The following is a 17500-nucleotide window of genomic DNA, read 5'->3' as shown; positions in this document are numbered from 1 at the left end:
TGTGGTTTCAGAAGTGGTAGAGGATGTGTGGATCAGGTGTTTGCTTTGAAGAATGTATGTTAAAAATACTTAGAAAAGCAGATGGATTTGTATGTAGCATTTATGGATCTGGAGAAGGCATATGATAAAGTTGATAGAGATGCACTGTGGAAGGTATTAAGAATGGCCCAACCCACACACATTTACATACATAAACTCCCACACACGCACATATACACACCTATGCATCTCAACGTATACATACACAGACATATACATATATACACATGTACATATTCATACATGCTGCCTTCATCCATTCCCACTGCCATCCTGCCACACATGAAATAAATATAATATATAGCATTAATTGGGAGGTCTTGATTAGGGCCTCTGTTGCCCATGCTGTCTCAGCTAACATTGAAAAATATGTGTAGATAATCAGTGATTCAGTCATTAGGTGCAAATGTTCAAAAGAGAATTTAGAAAATTTTTTATGAACATTATTTATTGTATCAATCACCAGTTATACCTCAAATGATTTTAACCAGTTTTGCTTGCTAGCTAGGAAAGAATACTATTTAATCTGAGTTACCTATACCTTTCCAAATATGTTGATAATTCATATATTAAATTACTGAAGAAAAATTTGAAGAAAAATTGAGAACGCAGTTTACAGTATCATTCGCAAAGTTGAATGTTTTGATTTTGAAGGCAGTGTTAGCCACTTGGATCACAAGTGGTTTTGTTCCACGTAGCACTTATATTTGAACACCCATTTTCACCAAAAGTTTATTTAATATGTGAATTATTATCAGTTGTTGAGTTACTTAAGAACCAAATGAAGAGAACTATGTAGAGAAATATGAATGTTGTGAATGCAAGATGACTTTGCAGTATGGGAAAAATTGCAACTCATATTATCTGAATATTTGATAAATTTTTGCCATTCATCAGTTGAGAAACTAGTTGAGAATTTTGTAGAAAGAAAAGGATGCGAAGAAAATAATTTACTCTTCATTCATATGTTAAATGTTTTGAAGAGAAAATGTTGAACCAAAATTCCTTAAGACTGATGTTGACCTAATGTTTTGAAGAGAAAGTGTTGAACCAAGATTTATTTGAAGACTGATGTAAACCTAGTGTTAGTCATGGGTCAATTGTTGGTGACTCTAGTGCTCAGTGAACATAGTAGTAGGAATTTTAAATCCCGATCTTTCATTTAAGTAGATTATTTTACGTAAATTTTCAGTTGCCAGACACTACCTGTTTTAAATTTTTGGACATGAATAGGAAACATTGAACTGGATCATATTAATTAAGGACATGCTTAGTAGTAGGTAATAGTTGGTAGGCAGCCAACAGCCAGGGAGGAATATTACCTTTACTACCCACTTGGGTATCAGGAGGGTTAGTTATGGCTGTGTAGTGAGCTAGCACTAAAGTGGTTGTCAAGTTGCACTCTTCTGATCCATTTAGCTGTATTTTCTTTCTGCCTCACCCACACATTAACTACTAGCATTCTGTTGACAAACATATGATCTTGTCATACATGATAAGACAACAACTCTCACAACTTTCTCTTCATAGCTCTAGATTTTGCTTCTGTGAGCACTGTGCGCTAGCCATGCCTTTTGGCGAAATGGTAGGTGCAATATATAGAAGTAGTAGGGAGGAACACTTAAGCTGGTGCATTGGGTAGAAACACAAATATAAGTAGTAGATAGGAACATTAGATAGGAGCATTAGGTAGTAGTCATTAGGAACATTAGGTAGAAGCCTTTGCAAACTGCACTAGAGTTGCTTTCTGCCAGTGTCCTGTTAGGATGAGGCACTAAAGGCTAAGAAGGAGCACTGGAGTTCGCTACTTATGGAGAGACTATTGCTGTGGTCACCCCCTTGAGGGAGTTCCAGTTGGGAAGAGACATCAGACATACAGATAGATTGATCAGTATTTAGTATTATTAAACTAGTTTCCCATTTCAGAATTCAAGATGCAGATCTTTATACGGTCAGGCACAACTCATGTGCTAGACATAACTGAGGAGCAGACTGTTGGTGACGTCCGTGCCTTCATCTGCCGGGCTGAGAACCTTCCAGAGGCAGAGGTTTGTCATTGCTCTTCTCAGTGCTGTAGCTCAGAATGTTATCCATTTGCTGTGTTTGTAACATATGTAACTCTTCTCCATTTTCAGTCCATTCCAGAAACAATTTTGTCAAATCTTTGCAGAAATGTGACAATAATCCTTTTGCCTTTTAGTGGTTTATGTTATTCTTTTGTGTCATGTCTTTTAAATCCTTTTTATTTGTATCTGTCACTGCGAGAATGTTTCGCACTTTCTCTTCAAAATGTAGTTTACTTTAAATGTAATATTCAAATTTTTTGAAGTTCTGGATGTAATGTCCCATTAATTCCCATAAGTGCTTTATTTCATTTAAATTTTTTTTTAAAGTTTCTTTAGTAAATTAATTTATATGGCATAGGAATTGTCAGGTTGTTGATATGATAAATGTCCCTCCCCAGCAATAGAGAACAATTCAGAACTGTTGAAACCTGGTATACCGTATCGTTCCAGTTCACTATTCCTTGCATGCCTCTCACCCCCCCTGTATATTCAGGCCCCAATTGCTCAAAATGTTTTTCACTCCATCTTTCCACCTCCAATTTGGTCTCCCACTTCTTATTCTGTCCACCTCTGACACATACATCCTAGCCTGAGCTAGATAACCATTTTATTGACTATGGTTTCTTTCTTGGCATGATTTTACACTTGGTTTTATTTGTATTTTTTGTTTTAGTTACTTACACATGCAGAACTTTATTTTTTACATGAAAGGAGTGAAAAATGTTTTATCTCAAGAAATAAAGTGAAATGTCTTTCATCCAGAAATCTATGGTTTGAAAAAAAAAATGGCCTAGTTTGGCAGATTCTTATGGTTCAGAAAATTGCTGACATCCCAAAATACCAAATACCTCTCATCCCTGAAAGTCAAGAGGATTGCTGTAAAGTTGTTGAAAAGCATCTGCAATACTGTAGAAGACCCAGTCATCGAATGAACTTTATGCTCATATCAACAGTTTATTGGTTTTCTGTATACATTTTTAGTAATTTGTTTCATAATATCCAACCACATCACTAGTCTCAGGAAAATGACTAATACAGTGCAGTAGTTCTCAGCTTACACTGGGAGAAGTAACAAACTTCAAGTGAGTGCACATTACTAAGATTGCTGTAAGAGCTAAACCATTTGGTGTTGGCAAGTCTTGCTTGGTGGCACTAATTCTTTTTATATCAGCACAAATCCAACTTCTTCCTTATGCCTTATGTATAAATACTCATGTTCCACACACCTCTTCTGCTTTCGAGGTTGTGTACAGTGTGTAGAAAAATGCTTGTGACTTTAAGAATAACTGAGTCAAATATCAGTTTGGATTTCAAAAGAAGGTGGCCCCATGAGATCCCTGTTGGTCAGAGCAGACCATCGAAGAGTCTTCACTTGAGGACCAAAGCAGTGAAAAGGTTAAATGCATCAAGTGTAAAACTACATAGTCCACATCCTCCACAGAATGGGTAGACTTATGAAAGTAGTTTCACACACAAAGGGGTTGATGATACTTAAGTTTTAGGTTGTTCTGGCTTGAATAATGAGTATAGATACAGTAATGATATGCCTGTAGCTTTGAGTAAATTTTTTCATCATCTAGGGTGATAATGGCTTAGTAATGTATGATTGACACTCATGATTTGGAGTACAGTAATAGTTTATTCATATATTCAGTCATCACAACTTCACAGTGAGTATTAGAACACAAAATTCATAAGTTTCATCATGCATTATGATAACTAACAGCATTTTTGATTTGCAGGTAAGGCTGTATGCTGCTGGCTCTCCTCTGGACAATGATGCACTTTCTTTGACCACACTTCCAACTGATGCCATTGATGTCAATGTAACTCTTAAGGGAGGTAAGTCTTTTGTCATAGATGTTGTCATAGATATAGAGCCTGATAAGGATTATGTTAATGCAAAATAAGTACCTAGTGAGAATTTTCTTATGGAATAATTCTTAAGAAAACTCATGGCTTCATGTCACAATGTAGTGACACTTGGGGGAAGTATATTTTTGAAGTCTGAGTTAACCAGCAAATTTGACTTGTACAGGATGTAATGTCTTGGTTAACCTAGAACTATTCTTGGGTGCTTGCTTCATTAGAATAGGCTTACAAAATTAATATTTTAGTTGAATGTACCAAGAGTAATCCTACTCCATCATTAAACCCCATGGAAACCTTGTTGCCAGGGTAACAGTGCTAAAGCATTGGGATTATGACAGCATCTTAGTATTTACTGGGTATCTGCCCTGTATGGTACTTATATTCTGCTTTTCATTAAGCACCTTACCCTGGACTATACAAGTAGTGATTTTATTACAAATCAGTCAACAACACTTTTAAACCTTTTGATGAACCACTGCAAAGATAGGTAAGATTGAAGGTGTAGTAGACCAGATGTATTTTATTGGTGTTTGGGCTTTAAATTCGGAAGAAAGGAAGATGGTAGATGTGTTGGAAATGGGATGTCTAAGGTCAGTACACCATGTAAGGAAAGTTGATCATATAAGGAATGGCATTGTAAGAGCGAGGTAGGTCAGGTATGTTTGCGAGAGCTGATCTGGGTGTATTGAAATCATTTGCACACATGGAGAGGGCAAGCAAAGACATACTGACAAGGATCTACGTGACCTCAGTGGAGGGAGTAAGAGGGGGAAGAAGACCAAGGAGAAAGAGGCTCTTCGGTGCCTGGTTTTGAACATTTAGGATGTTGAAAGTTGGTGTGGTATGTAGGGTGATGTGCTGTTACTGGCCAAGGTTAACCACAACATTGGTGTGTAGGGCTTGGCATTGGACAGATGTCCTTGGTTTTTGTGTATTGTATGTGATAAATTAGAATATGAACAAATGAGGTTTATATTTCATCCGTGCCCAGCACTTCCTTGCTAAAGTGGTACACTATGAACAAGTGTAATTTTTTTCCATACTTTTTTGCAGTTTCCTGCAATTGTGAGCATGCACTAGGAACAAAGAACTGTCCCTTTGCTCACATCCAATGTAGCTTTAATATATAATGCACCAAAACCAAAGCCTTTCCATGGCTTCCCATGACCATTTCATGTGCCCTGTTTTAACCTTCTTCCCCACATATCATATTGTTCCAATTGCATCTGCCTCATGCACACCTCACATCCACTCTCATGTTCACTTCCAGAGCACTAAAGGGCTTCAACCTGTCATTCCAACTTCTGTCTTTCTTCCTTTTCCTAGCTCCTCCACCTTCAGGAATGTATACCCTCATAATCATCCTCTTACCATCTCCATGTTGAAACCATTTCTGCATACCTTTTTCAGCTCAAACATATTCCTTATACTCCTACACTTCTCTCTCATTTTGACCACCCCTCCTCACACCACACATTGCCCTCAAACATTTGATTTTGAAAACATCCAGCCTCTTTCTTGTTAATCTAGAGCCTATGCTTCACATCCATACAACATCATCGGGACTATTATACCCATCTTTGCTCTCACAGACAGTGATCTATCTTTACACACAGTTCTAAGTGTGCCCCAGGACCTTAACCCCACACTCACCCAATGACTCACTTCATCTCCCATAGTTCCATTCGTTTCCATGCTTACTCCCAGGTATCTGAAATACCCAACTTGCAGGTTCTCTACATTGAGACTCGTTTGCCAACTAACCCCTCTGCCACTTAATAACCTTGCTTTTATTCACATTTGCTCAACATTTTCCTTTCACATACTTTAGACTCATATACCAGCCTCTTTGGTTTCTCACTCATTTCTAGTACCACTGCTATTCATTAGCAAACAACAACTGATTTTATCAAAAAACACACATGCCAGCCTAACAGACTTCAAACCTTTTATTCCCAATTGCTTCTCCCAGCTTAGTACAATAGCATCAGGAATAAATGGCTAATGGCTTAATTTTCATGCATCCTCTCACAGTAATGTACATTGTATTGAAACTGGGATCTTCTGTTCACAGCCAAGCCCCATTTAATGTGGTTAACTTTTACCACTTCATAACCCTAACCCATTTTTTGTCTTTCAATCTCCTTATTACTTAGGCCATGATACCCCAAAGCCATCATACACTATCATTCCATCTCCCCCAGCTCCTTTACGCCACTCATGACAGATGGATTTTAGTCTTTCTCTGCTTATCCTCTCCATAAATCTGAACCACTTCAGCAGCCTGTAGTCAGCTCTTTTGAGACTGCTTATATAGCCAAACCTCTTTCTAACTGTATCATTCCTTACATGGTCATCTTGCCTCCACATGCCCCTGGGCATGTCATTTCCAGTACTTCATTGTCTTTCTTTTGTTTGCACTCTGGGCCCAAGCCTTGTAGGGAAGGCTATATGTTTGAATGTACCCATCTTTCCTCTAATGGACACTGGCCTCTTTGCACATACTCCTCAGTGCATCTTATCCTATGACATGCTTCAGCCCCTTTTAGGTCCATGACATGCTTCAGACCCTTTAGGTCCATTAATTGTCAAATCTCTTCCCATGTTTAGAATCAGAAGCACAGCACTTCCTTCTTGTCCTCCCGATTCAAACAAACCATTCTGTCCCATCTCCTTGCTGCATTTTATCCCAAACTGTTACCTGGTTGAGATGTGTGTAGTGTGTATCCATCTCTCTCGCCTCATTGTTCATAAAAAGTGAACAGTTGTGATGTCATGTCACACATCTTTGATGCAGACCTACCATCACCAAGAGCCACCTACTTTCCTCCCTCCCCACTCATTATTGCACTTAATTTTTATTTTTTATTTTTATTTTGCTTTGTCGCTGTCTCCCGCGTTTGCGAGGTAGCGCAAGGAAACAGACGAAAGAAATGGCCCAACCCACCCCCATGCACAATGTATATACATACACGTCTACACACTCAAATATACATACCTATAATATATATACACACACAGACACATACATATATACCCATGCACACAATTCACACTGTCTGCCTTTATTCATTCCCATCGCCACCTCGCCACACATGGAATACCATCCCCCTCCCACCTCATGTGTGTGAAGTAGCACTAGGAAAAGACAACAAAGGCCCCATTCGTTCACACTCAGTCTCTAGCTGTCATGCAATAATGCCCGAAACCACAGCTCCCTTTTAACATCCAGGCCCCACACAACTTTCCATGGTTTACCTCAGAGGCTTCACATGCCCTGGTTCAATCCACTGACAGCACGTCAACCCCGGTATACCACATCGATCCAATTCACTCTATTCCTTGCCCTCCTTTCACCCTCCTGCATGTTCAGGCCCCGATCACACAAAATCTTTTTCACTCCATCTTTCCACCTCCAATTTGGTCTCCCACTTCTCCTCGTTCCCTCCACCTCCGACACATATATCCTCTTGGTCAATCTTTCCTCACTCATTCTCTCCATTTGCCCAAACCATTTCAAAACACCCTCTTCTGCTCTCTCAACCACGCTCTTTTTATTTCCACACATCTCTCTTACCCTTACATTACTTACTCGATCAAACCATTTCACTCCACACATTGTCCTCAAACATCTCATTTCCAGCACATCCACCCTCCTGTGCACAACTCTATCCATAGCCCACGCCTCGCAACCATACAACATTGTTGGAACCACTATTCCTTCAAACATACCCATTTTTGCTTTCCGAGATAATGTTCTCGACCTCCACACATTCTTCAAGGCTCCCAGGATTTTTGCCCCCTCCCCCACCCTATGATTCACTTCCGCTTCCATGGTTCCATCCACTGCCAGATATCTAAAACACTTTACTTCCTCCAGTTTTTCTCCATTCAAACTTACCTCCCAATTGACTTGACCCTCAACCCTACTGTACCTAATAACCTTGCTCTTATTCACATTTACTCTTAACTTTCTTCTTTCACACACTTTACCAAACTCAGTCACCAGCTTCTGCAGTTTCTCACATGAATCAGCCTCCAGCGCTGTATCATCAGCGAACAACAACTGACTCACTTCCCAAGCTCTCTCATCCACAACAGACTTCATACTTGCCCCTCTTTCCAAAACTCTTGCATTCACCTCCCTAACAACCCCATCCATAAACAAATTAAACAACCATGGAGACATCACACACCCCTGCCGCAAACCTACATTCACCGACAACCAATCACTTTCCTCTTTTCCTACACGTATACATGCCTTACATCCTCGATAAAAACTTTTCACTGCTTCTAACAACTTGCCTCCCACACCATATATTCTTAATACCTTCCACAGAGCATCTCTATCAACTCTATCATATGCCTTCTCCAGATCCATAAATGCTACATACAAATCCATTTGCTTTTCTAAGTATTTCTCACATACATTCTTCAAAGCAAACACCTGATCCACACATCCTCTACCACTTCTGAAACCACACTGCTCTTCCCCAATCTGATGCTCTGTACATGCCTTCACCCTCTCAATCAATACCCTCCCATATAATTTACCAGGAATACTCAACAAACTTATACCTCTGTAATTTGAGCACGCACTCTTATCCCCTTTGCCTTTGTACAATGGCACTATGCACGCATTCCGCCAATCCTCAGGCACCTCACCATGAGTCATACACACATTAAATAACCTTACCAACCAGTCAACAATACAGTCACCCCCTTTTTTAATAAATTCAACTGCAATACCATCCAAACCTGCTGCCTTGTCGGCTTTCATCTTCCGCAAAGCTTTTACTACCTCTTCTCTGTTTACCAAATCATTTTCCCTAACCCTCTCACTTTGCACACCACCTCGACCAAAACACCCTATATCTGCCACTCTATCATCAAACACATTCAACAAACCTTCAAAATGCTCACTCCATCTCCTTCTCATCACCACTTCTTGTTATTACCTCCCCATTTGCGCCCTTCACTGCAGTTCCCATTTGCTCCCTTGTCTTACGCACTTTATTTACCTCCTTCCAGAACATCTTTTTATTCTCCCTAAAATTTAATGATACTCTCTCACCCCAACTCTCATTTGCCCTCTTTTTCACCTCTTGCACCTTTTTCTTGACTCCTGTCTCTTTCTTTTATACATCTCCCACTCGATTGCATTTTTTCCCTGCAAAAATCATCCAAATGCCTCTCTCTTCTCTTTCACTAATAATCTTACTTCTTCATCCCACCACTCACTACCCTTTCTAATCAACCCACCTCCCACTCTTCTCATGCCACAAGCATCTTTTGCACAATCCATCACTGATTCCCTAAATACATTCCATTCCTCCCCCACTCCCCTTACTTCCATTGTTCTCACCTTTTTCCATTCTGTACTCAGTCTCTCCTGGTACTTCCTCACACAAGTCTCCTTCCCAAGCTCACTTACTCTCACCACCCTCTTCACCCCAACATTCACTCTTCTTTTCTGAAAACCCATACAAATCTTCACCTTAGCCTCCACAAGATAATGATCAGACATCCCTCCTGTTGCACCTCTCAGCACATTAACATCCAAAAGTCTCTCTTTCGCGCACCTGTCAATTAACACGTAATCCAATAACGCTCTCTGGCCATCTCTCCTTCTTACATACGTATACTTATGTATATCTCGCTTTTTAAACCAGGTATTCCCAATCACCAGTCCTTTTTCAGCACATAAATCTACAAGCCCTTCACCATTTCCATTTACAACACTGAACACCCCATGTATACCAATTATTCCCTCAACTGCCACATTACTCACCTTTGCATTCAAATCATATATCGTGCATCAAAACCACTAACACACTCATTCAGCTGCTCCCAAAACACTTGCCTCTCATGATCTTTCTTCTCATGCCCAGGTGCATAAGCATCAATAATCACCCATCTCTCTCCATCAACTTTCAGTTTTACCCATATTAATCGAGAATTTACTTTCTTACATTCTATCACAAACTCCCACAACTCCTGTTTCAGGAGTACTGCTACTCCTTCCCTTGCTCTTGTCCTCTCACTAAACCCTGACTTTACTCCCAAGACATTCCCAAACCACTCTTCCCCTTTACCCTTGAGCTTCGTTTCACTCAGAGCCAAAACATCCAGGTTCCTTTCCTCAAACATACTACCTATCTCTCCTTTTTTCACATCTTGGTTACATCCACACACATTTAGACACCCCAGTCTGAGCCTTCGAGGAGGATGAGCACTCCCCGCGTGACTCCTTCTGTTTCCCATTTTAGAAAAATAAAAATACAAATACACTTAATAAATTACCTTTTACCCCACATCTTTATAGCACCTTCCAAGAGGCTATGTCAACTTTGTCATATGCTTTTTGTGAAAGAATGTTCATAATGGTTATCCATAATTCAGCATATCACAAAGGCTTCAAAAGTGTTTAGTCTGTAATTGTTATAGAATGTACAACAGATTCACCATGTTCTGTGTTGCCTGGTTGTGGACTGGGAGCCATGGTTTTTTGGCTTTAAACATGACACCTAGAGAATGGATGCGAGTGAATGCGGCCTCTCTTCCTCAGTTTCTGGCACTACCTTGCTAATGCAGGAAATGGTGATCATGAAAAAAAAAGTGTAAATTACATACTTTTGTTGGTGTACAGGCTTCCAGGTCAGTAACATTTTATCAGCTCATCAGTGATAACTCAGGCAACACACCACCCAGGTGGCAGATGAAGTTTAAATGCCTCTGCTGAAACAAGTAAGTTTTTCACTGATAGTTTTTTTTAATTTTGTATACTTTGATCGCCATTCCCCATGTCAGGGAGGTAGTGCCAATAAACAAAGAATGGACCATTCACTCGTATACACATATACATACATAAATGGACATATACATATAAACATACACATACATATACATATATACACATGTACATATTCATACTTGCTTGCCTTCATCCATCTCTGATGATACCCCTCCCCACAGGGTGTTTAACGGCATCGCTACCCTGTGCTTCAGCGAGATAGTGCCAGGAAATGGACAAAAATTGCCTTTTTCATTCACTCTCAGTCTTTCATGTGTAATGCACCAAAACCACAGCTCCATTTCCACATCTAGGCCCCACAGACCTTTCCATGGTTTACCCCAGATATTTCACATGCCCTGGTTCAATGCATTGACAGCACATTAACCCTGGTATACCACATCATTCCATTCTCTCTATTCCTTGCACACCTTTCACCCTCCTGCATGTTGAGGCCTCAATCACTCAAAATCTTTTTCACTCAATCCTTCCACCTCCAATTTGGTCTCCTGCTTCTCCTTCTTCCCCCCACCTCTGACACATATATCCTTTGTCGAGCTTCCCTCACTCGTTCTCTCCATGTGGCCAAAACATTTCAACACGCCCTCTTCTGCTCTCTCAACTACATTCTTTTTATTACCACAAATCCCTCCCACCCTTTTATTACTTACTCGACCAAACCACCTCACACCACATATTGTCCTCAAACATTTCATTTCCAATACATCCACCCTCCTCTGCACAACCCTATCTATAGCCCATGCCTCGCAACCATTTAACATTGTTGGAACCACTATTCCTTCAAACATACCCATTTTAGCTCCGAGATAATGTTCTCACCTTCCACACATTCTTCAATGCTCCCAGAACCTTCCCCCCCTCCCCACCCGTGTGACTCACTTCCACTTCCATCCGCTGCTAAGTCCACTCCCTGAAATCTAAAACACTTCGCTTCCTTCGGTTTTTCTCCATTCATGCTTATCTCCCAGTCATCTTGTCCCTCAACCCTACTGAACCTAACAACCTTGCTCTTATTCACATTTACTGGCAAATTTCTTATTTCACTTACTTAACCCAAAGTCAGTCACCAACTGCTGCAGTTTCTCTCAAATCAGCCACCAGCGCTATATCATCAGCAAAACAACTGCCTCACTTCCCAATTCCTCTCATCCAGAACAGACTGCATACTTGCCCCTCTCTCCAAAACCTCCCAAACAACCCCATCCATAAACAAATTAAACAACACCCTTGCTGCAAACCAATATTCACTGGGAACCAATCACTATCCTCTCTTCCTACACGTACACATGCCTTACATCCTCGATAAAAACTTTTCACTGCTTCTAACAACTTGCCTCCCACACCATATATTCTTAATACCTTCCACAGAGCATCTCTATCAACTCTATCATATGCCTTCTCCAGATCCATAAATGCTACATACAAATCCATTTGCTTTTCTAAGTATTTCTCACATACATTCTTCAAAGCAAACACCTGATCCACACATCCTCTACCACTTCTGAAACCACACTGCTCTTCCCCAATCTGATGCTCTGTACATGCCTTCACCCTCTCAATCAATACCCTCCCATATAATTTACCGGGAATACACAACAAACTTATACCTCTATAATTTGAGCACTCACCTTTATCCCCTTTGCCTTTGTACATTGGCACTATGCAAGCATTCCGCCAATCCTTAGGCACTTCACCATGATCCATATGTACATTGTATATCCTTGCCAACCAGTTAACAATAGTCACCCCCCTTCTTTAATAAATCCACTCAAATACCATCCAAACCCGCTGCCTTGCCAGCTTTCATCTTCTGCAAAGCTTTCACTTCTCTGTTTAACAAATCATTCTCCCTGACCCCCTCACTTTGCACACCACCCTGACCAAAACACCCTATATCTGCCACTCTATCATCAAACAAACCTTCAAAATACTCACTTCATTTCCTCACTTCACCACTACTTGTTATTACCTTCCATTTGCCCCCTTCACCAATGGTCCCATTTGTTCTTTTTTCTTACGCACTTTATTTACCTCCTTCAAGAACATCTTTTTATTCATCCTAAAATTTAATGATACTCTCACCCCAAATCTCACACTTGCTTACCATTATCCATTCCCAGCGCCACCCCACCCCACAGGAAACAGCATCACCACCCTCTGCATCAGCAAGGGTGTGCCAAGAAATGTACATAGATAGGCCACATTCATTCACATACATTCTTTAGTTGTCATGCATAATGCACCAAATCCTTCATAGCCCCAAATGAGCTTGTGTGCACTTTTAGTACATTAATGTAGTTCCGTACTACTCATATCTGTTCTTCACAATTGTATGGTTTTTAGAATTTTCCAGTAGTTTTGTAACATTAGAACTACTTAGAAGTACTACAGAGGAGGTGTACCTCTAACTGTTGTAGTACTGTAACAGGTAAGATTAGCCAAAGGATATGCAATATGCCCATTGAGACACTTGAGGTGTGGAAGCCAATCCTGAGGTCTTTCAGTTGTCATTGGTACAAAATTGTTTTATGGTAAAATCTTTGGTATTTTTAAATTAATCGTTAATGTTGCACTACAGGAAAAGTGCATGGCTCCTTGTCTCGTGCTGGGAAGGTAAAGGGTCAGACTCCAAAGGTAGAAAAGAAGGAAAAGAAGAAGGCCAAGACTGGACGTGCAAAGCGCAGGATTCAGTACAACCGTCGCTTTGTCAATGTTGTGGCTACCTTTGGCAAGAAGCGTGGCCCGAATAGTAACTCATAAATGACTGTATCTTAAGAAATAAAATTATGAGTATACTAGTAATTTCAATAGCCTTGGTAAATTTTTATATCAAGAAGGTAAAATACTTGCCTAAATGTATATTATTTATTTAGTTGATGGTGAGTACAGACGATGGTGGGAAAGATCAAGTTGAAAATAATGTCATGCAAAGAACAATTGTATTGTACCATCAGCTCTAGTGAATGGAGCTGTGGATTAGAATTGAAAGTAAGCTATCAGAGGTGGGTGTTTGTGGTACTTCAGAACCTAGAAGCAAATGGAGGAAAATATAATGTGCTTTTTGGGAGGTCAGTGGTTTGGCAGTTTTGAAGTGGGTTGAATCTCGAGCTTGGGCATTTGACTGCAAGGGCATTTGACTGCAAGAGTGGGTCATGTGGCAACTGAGGGTATAAATGGGGACTTTCTATGTTGCACAGGTGAAAATGGGTAACAGCATTATGAGTTGTATGCCAGAGATGAATGGTGACTGCTTGTGTATTGACATGTGTGCAAATGAATACACATTTGTAAGGTGGGTTGGGGTTTAATAGGCATTACTGGATTGTGTAAACTTACTAGCTATTGAATATGAATGTTCTGAGAGGGGCAGCATATGGAACGTCTGATAATATCTTTGGTGGAAGCAAGTGTGAAAGTTTGTAATTCTTTAGGAAGAAGAAATAAGTGAATGGAAGTGGTGAATGTGAGCTTGGGGGGGGAAAATAAATAAAAGCCTTTGTGTAGGGATGCCATGGGATTGGGTGAAGAGTGGCATAAAGGTACAGTAGAAGATACAAGGGGAGTGGAAAGTATTAAGGGAAGCAGTGCTTACAGGTGTGGATGAGAAACAGAGGTTATATTATGTAAATGATTGATGAAAAAGGAGGTTTATGAATAATATCTACAGGAATGAAGTGAAAATTGTTCAGAAGTATCCAACATTAAACATCAAAAAGAAGTAAATTAGTAGAGGAAAACTAATTCAACAGTAAGGAGTGAATATGGAAGTGGTGACAAAGTGGAATGTTTTTTTGAATGACTGTTGATTGACAGGAAGATGGATGTGTTGAATATGGGATTCAGTTTTTCAGCAAATATGTATAAGTGAAAGAAGGCTGTGAAAGCCTTGCATAAAATAAAAGTGCGAGAAATCTGCATGAAGTGAAAACATTTTGCTGAACTTTTATGACTTGCCGATTGGTTAGAAGAGCTATCTAAAGTTTGTATGGTCTAATGTGAAGTATCTGAGGACTGGCAGATTGCTTGTATAGTGCCTTTATATGAAGGCAACAGGAACAAAAATGAATGCTTGCATTAGACAAAGTTTGTTCAGTAAATATTTTACCAACACAGCCTATCATCCATGGCAAAAGCCCTTATGGCCCCACAGAACTTTCCATGGTTTATCCCAGACATTTCACACGCCCACCATGTTGACCTCAGTATAGCACATCATTCCAATTCCCTCTATTCAGGGCAGGTCTTTCATCCTCAAATCTTTTTCACTCTTATCTTTCCATTTCTAATTTGGTCTCCTTGTCCCCCCCTCTCCACTTCTGACATATATCCTCTGTCAACCTTTCCTTACACATTCTCTTCTTATGTCCAAACTGTTTCAACAAACCCTCTTCTACTCTCTCAACCACACTCTTTTTATTACTACACATCTCTCTTACCCTTTCATTACTTAATCAAACCACCTCACACCACACATTGTCCTCGAAACATTCAATTTCCAACACATCCACCTTTCTCTACACAAACCCATACATAGCCCGTGCTTCGCATCCTTATGATATTGTTGGTACTTCTATTCCTTCAAACATATGCAGTTTTGCTCACCCAGATAATGTTCTCTTTCCACACATTCTCAGCACCCCCAGAACCTTGGTCCTCTCTCCCACCCTATGACTTGCTTCTGCTTACATGATTTCATTCACTGCCATGTCTATATTTCTATATCTCTAACACCCATTCCCTCTGGGCACTCCCATCAATGGTTGGCCATGGCAAGTCTCCACTTATCTATGTCCTTGCATGCCTCCCTCACATTCTTCCACGTTTCTCTCCCACCAGTATTCTTCCACACTTATTTGCCCATGTCACAGGGGGTCTTCCTCTCACAACTTTAACTGTACTATCACACCTTCTTGTAAACTCACAGTCTTTCATTCTTTCCACATGCCCAAACACCCTTTGAATATTACTTTTCACCTACCCTACCACTCTACAATTCATTCCCTGCCATACCACATTTCTCATACACTCCTTCATTTCTTTCTTCTTTCCATCTAGTCATACCAAACACTTCTCAAATAGTTCATTTCCACAGCCGGAATTCTTGACCTGCCATGTCCACTCCCAGATATCTAAAACACTTCTCCATTCAAACTTACATCCCAGCTTACTTCTCCCTCAACCTCCTGAATCTAATATCTTAATGTTATCCACATTTACTCTCAACATTCTCCTTTTACACACACTTCCAAATTTAGTCATCAACTTATGCAGTTTCTCATTCAAATCAGCCACCGCTGTATCAACAGCGAACAACTGACTTGCTTCCCAGGCCCTATTATCCCCCACGAATTGCATGCTTGCCCCTCTCTCCAAGATTCATGCATTTACCTCCCTAACCACCTCATCCACTACCAAATTAAACCACAGTGATGTCACACATCCCTGCAGACCAGCCTTCACTTGGAACCATTCACTCTCCCGTCTTCCAACTCGCACACCCGCCTTACACCCTTGATAAAAACCCCACTGCTGCTAGCAACTTACTCCCACACCATATATTCTTAAGACCTTCCACAAAGCATCTCCATCAACCCTATCATATGGCTTCTCCAGATCCATTAATGCCATAAACAAATACACCTGATGTTTTAAATAGTTCTCACATTCAAGCAAACACCAGATCCACACATCTACCACTCCTAAAACCACTGCTCCTCCCCAGTCTGATGCTTTGTACATGCCTTTATTCTCTCAATCAGTACCCTCCCATACAACTTACCAGGTATACTCAACAAACTTATACCTCAAGCAGTCTGAACACTCGTCTTTATTCCCCTTGTCTATATGTAATGGCACTATGCATGCATTCTGCCAATCCTCAGGCTCCATACCATGATCCATACATGTAATGAATATCCTTACCAACCAATCAACAACAAAGACACTCTCTTTCTTAATAAATTCAACTGCAATACTATCCCCTCCAGCCACATTTCATCTCATGCAAGGATTTAACTACCTCTTCTCTTCATCAAATTACTTTCCATGACTCTCATCTCGTATACTTAGTACCCCAGTCAAAACACCCTACATGTGATACTCTATCATCAAACACGTTTAACAGTTCTTCAAAATACTTGCTTCACTCCTCACTAACTGTTACAACTTTCGCTTTTGTCCCCTTTACAGGTGTTCCTATTTGTTCTCTCTGTCTTTTGCACATTATTTACCTCCATCACCAATTTGCCTTCTTTTTGTTGAGATGGAAGTACATATTATATTATAGTGTTCTATCATGATGGAGGGAAATAATGCAAATGACTGGAAGATGTATAAAAAAAAAGAGGCAGGAGGTCAAGAGAAAGGTGCAAGAAGTGAAAAAGAGGGCAAATGAGAGTTGGGATGGAGAGTATCATTAAATTTTAGGGAGAATAAAAAGATGTTTTGGAAGGAGGTAAACAGTGTGTAAGACAAGGGAACAAATGAACTTCAGTGAAGAGGGCTAATGGGGAGGTGATAACAAGTAATGGTGATGTGAGAAGGAGATGGAGTGAGTATTTTGAAGGTTTGTTGAATGTGTTTGATGATAGAGTGGCAGATATAGGGTGTTTTGGTCGAGGTGGTGTGCAAAGTGAGAGGGTTAGGGAAAATGATTTCGTAAACAGAGAAGAGGTAGTAAAAGCTTTGCGGAAGTGAAAGCCGGCAAGGC

At 40.2% G+C, this 17500-nt stretch overlaps 1 protein-coding gene across 1 annotated transcript in view; it reads left to right on the top strand.

Moving 5' to 3' along the window:
• The window catches only part of RpS30 (ribosomal protein S30), a 22590-nt gene extending 9004 nt beyond the window's left edge, over positions 1-13586 (top strand). The window contains exons 2-4 of the mRNA XM_071693281.1: positions 1966-2087; positions 3848-3947; positions 13370-13586. Of these exons, the coding sequence (XP_071549382.1) occupies positions 1974-2087; positions 3848-3947; positions 13370-13551 (396 nt within the window). The 5' untranslated portion in view covers positions 1966-1973 and the 3' untranslated portion in view covers positions 13552-13586. The remainder of the gene's footprint in view (positions 1-1965; positions 2088-3847; positions 3948-13369) is intronic.
• Positions 13587-17500: the final 3914 nt, after the last annotated feature.

The sequence above is a fragment of the Panulirus ornatus genome, chromosome 55 (assembly GCF_036320965.1).
Source record: "Panulirus ornatus isolate Po-2019 chromosome 55, ASM3632096v1, whole genome shotgun sequence".
Classification (NCBI taxonomy): Eukaryota; Metazoa; Arthropoda; class Malacostraca; order Decapoda; family Palinuridae; genus Panulirus; species Panulirus ornatus.
The sequence above is the reverse complement of the archived record's forward strand: the minus strand, read 5'-3'. Positions and strand labels throughout refer to the sequence as shown.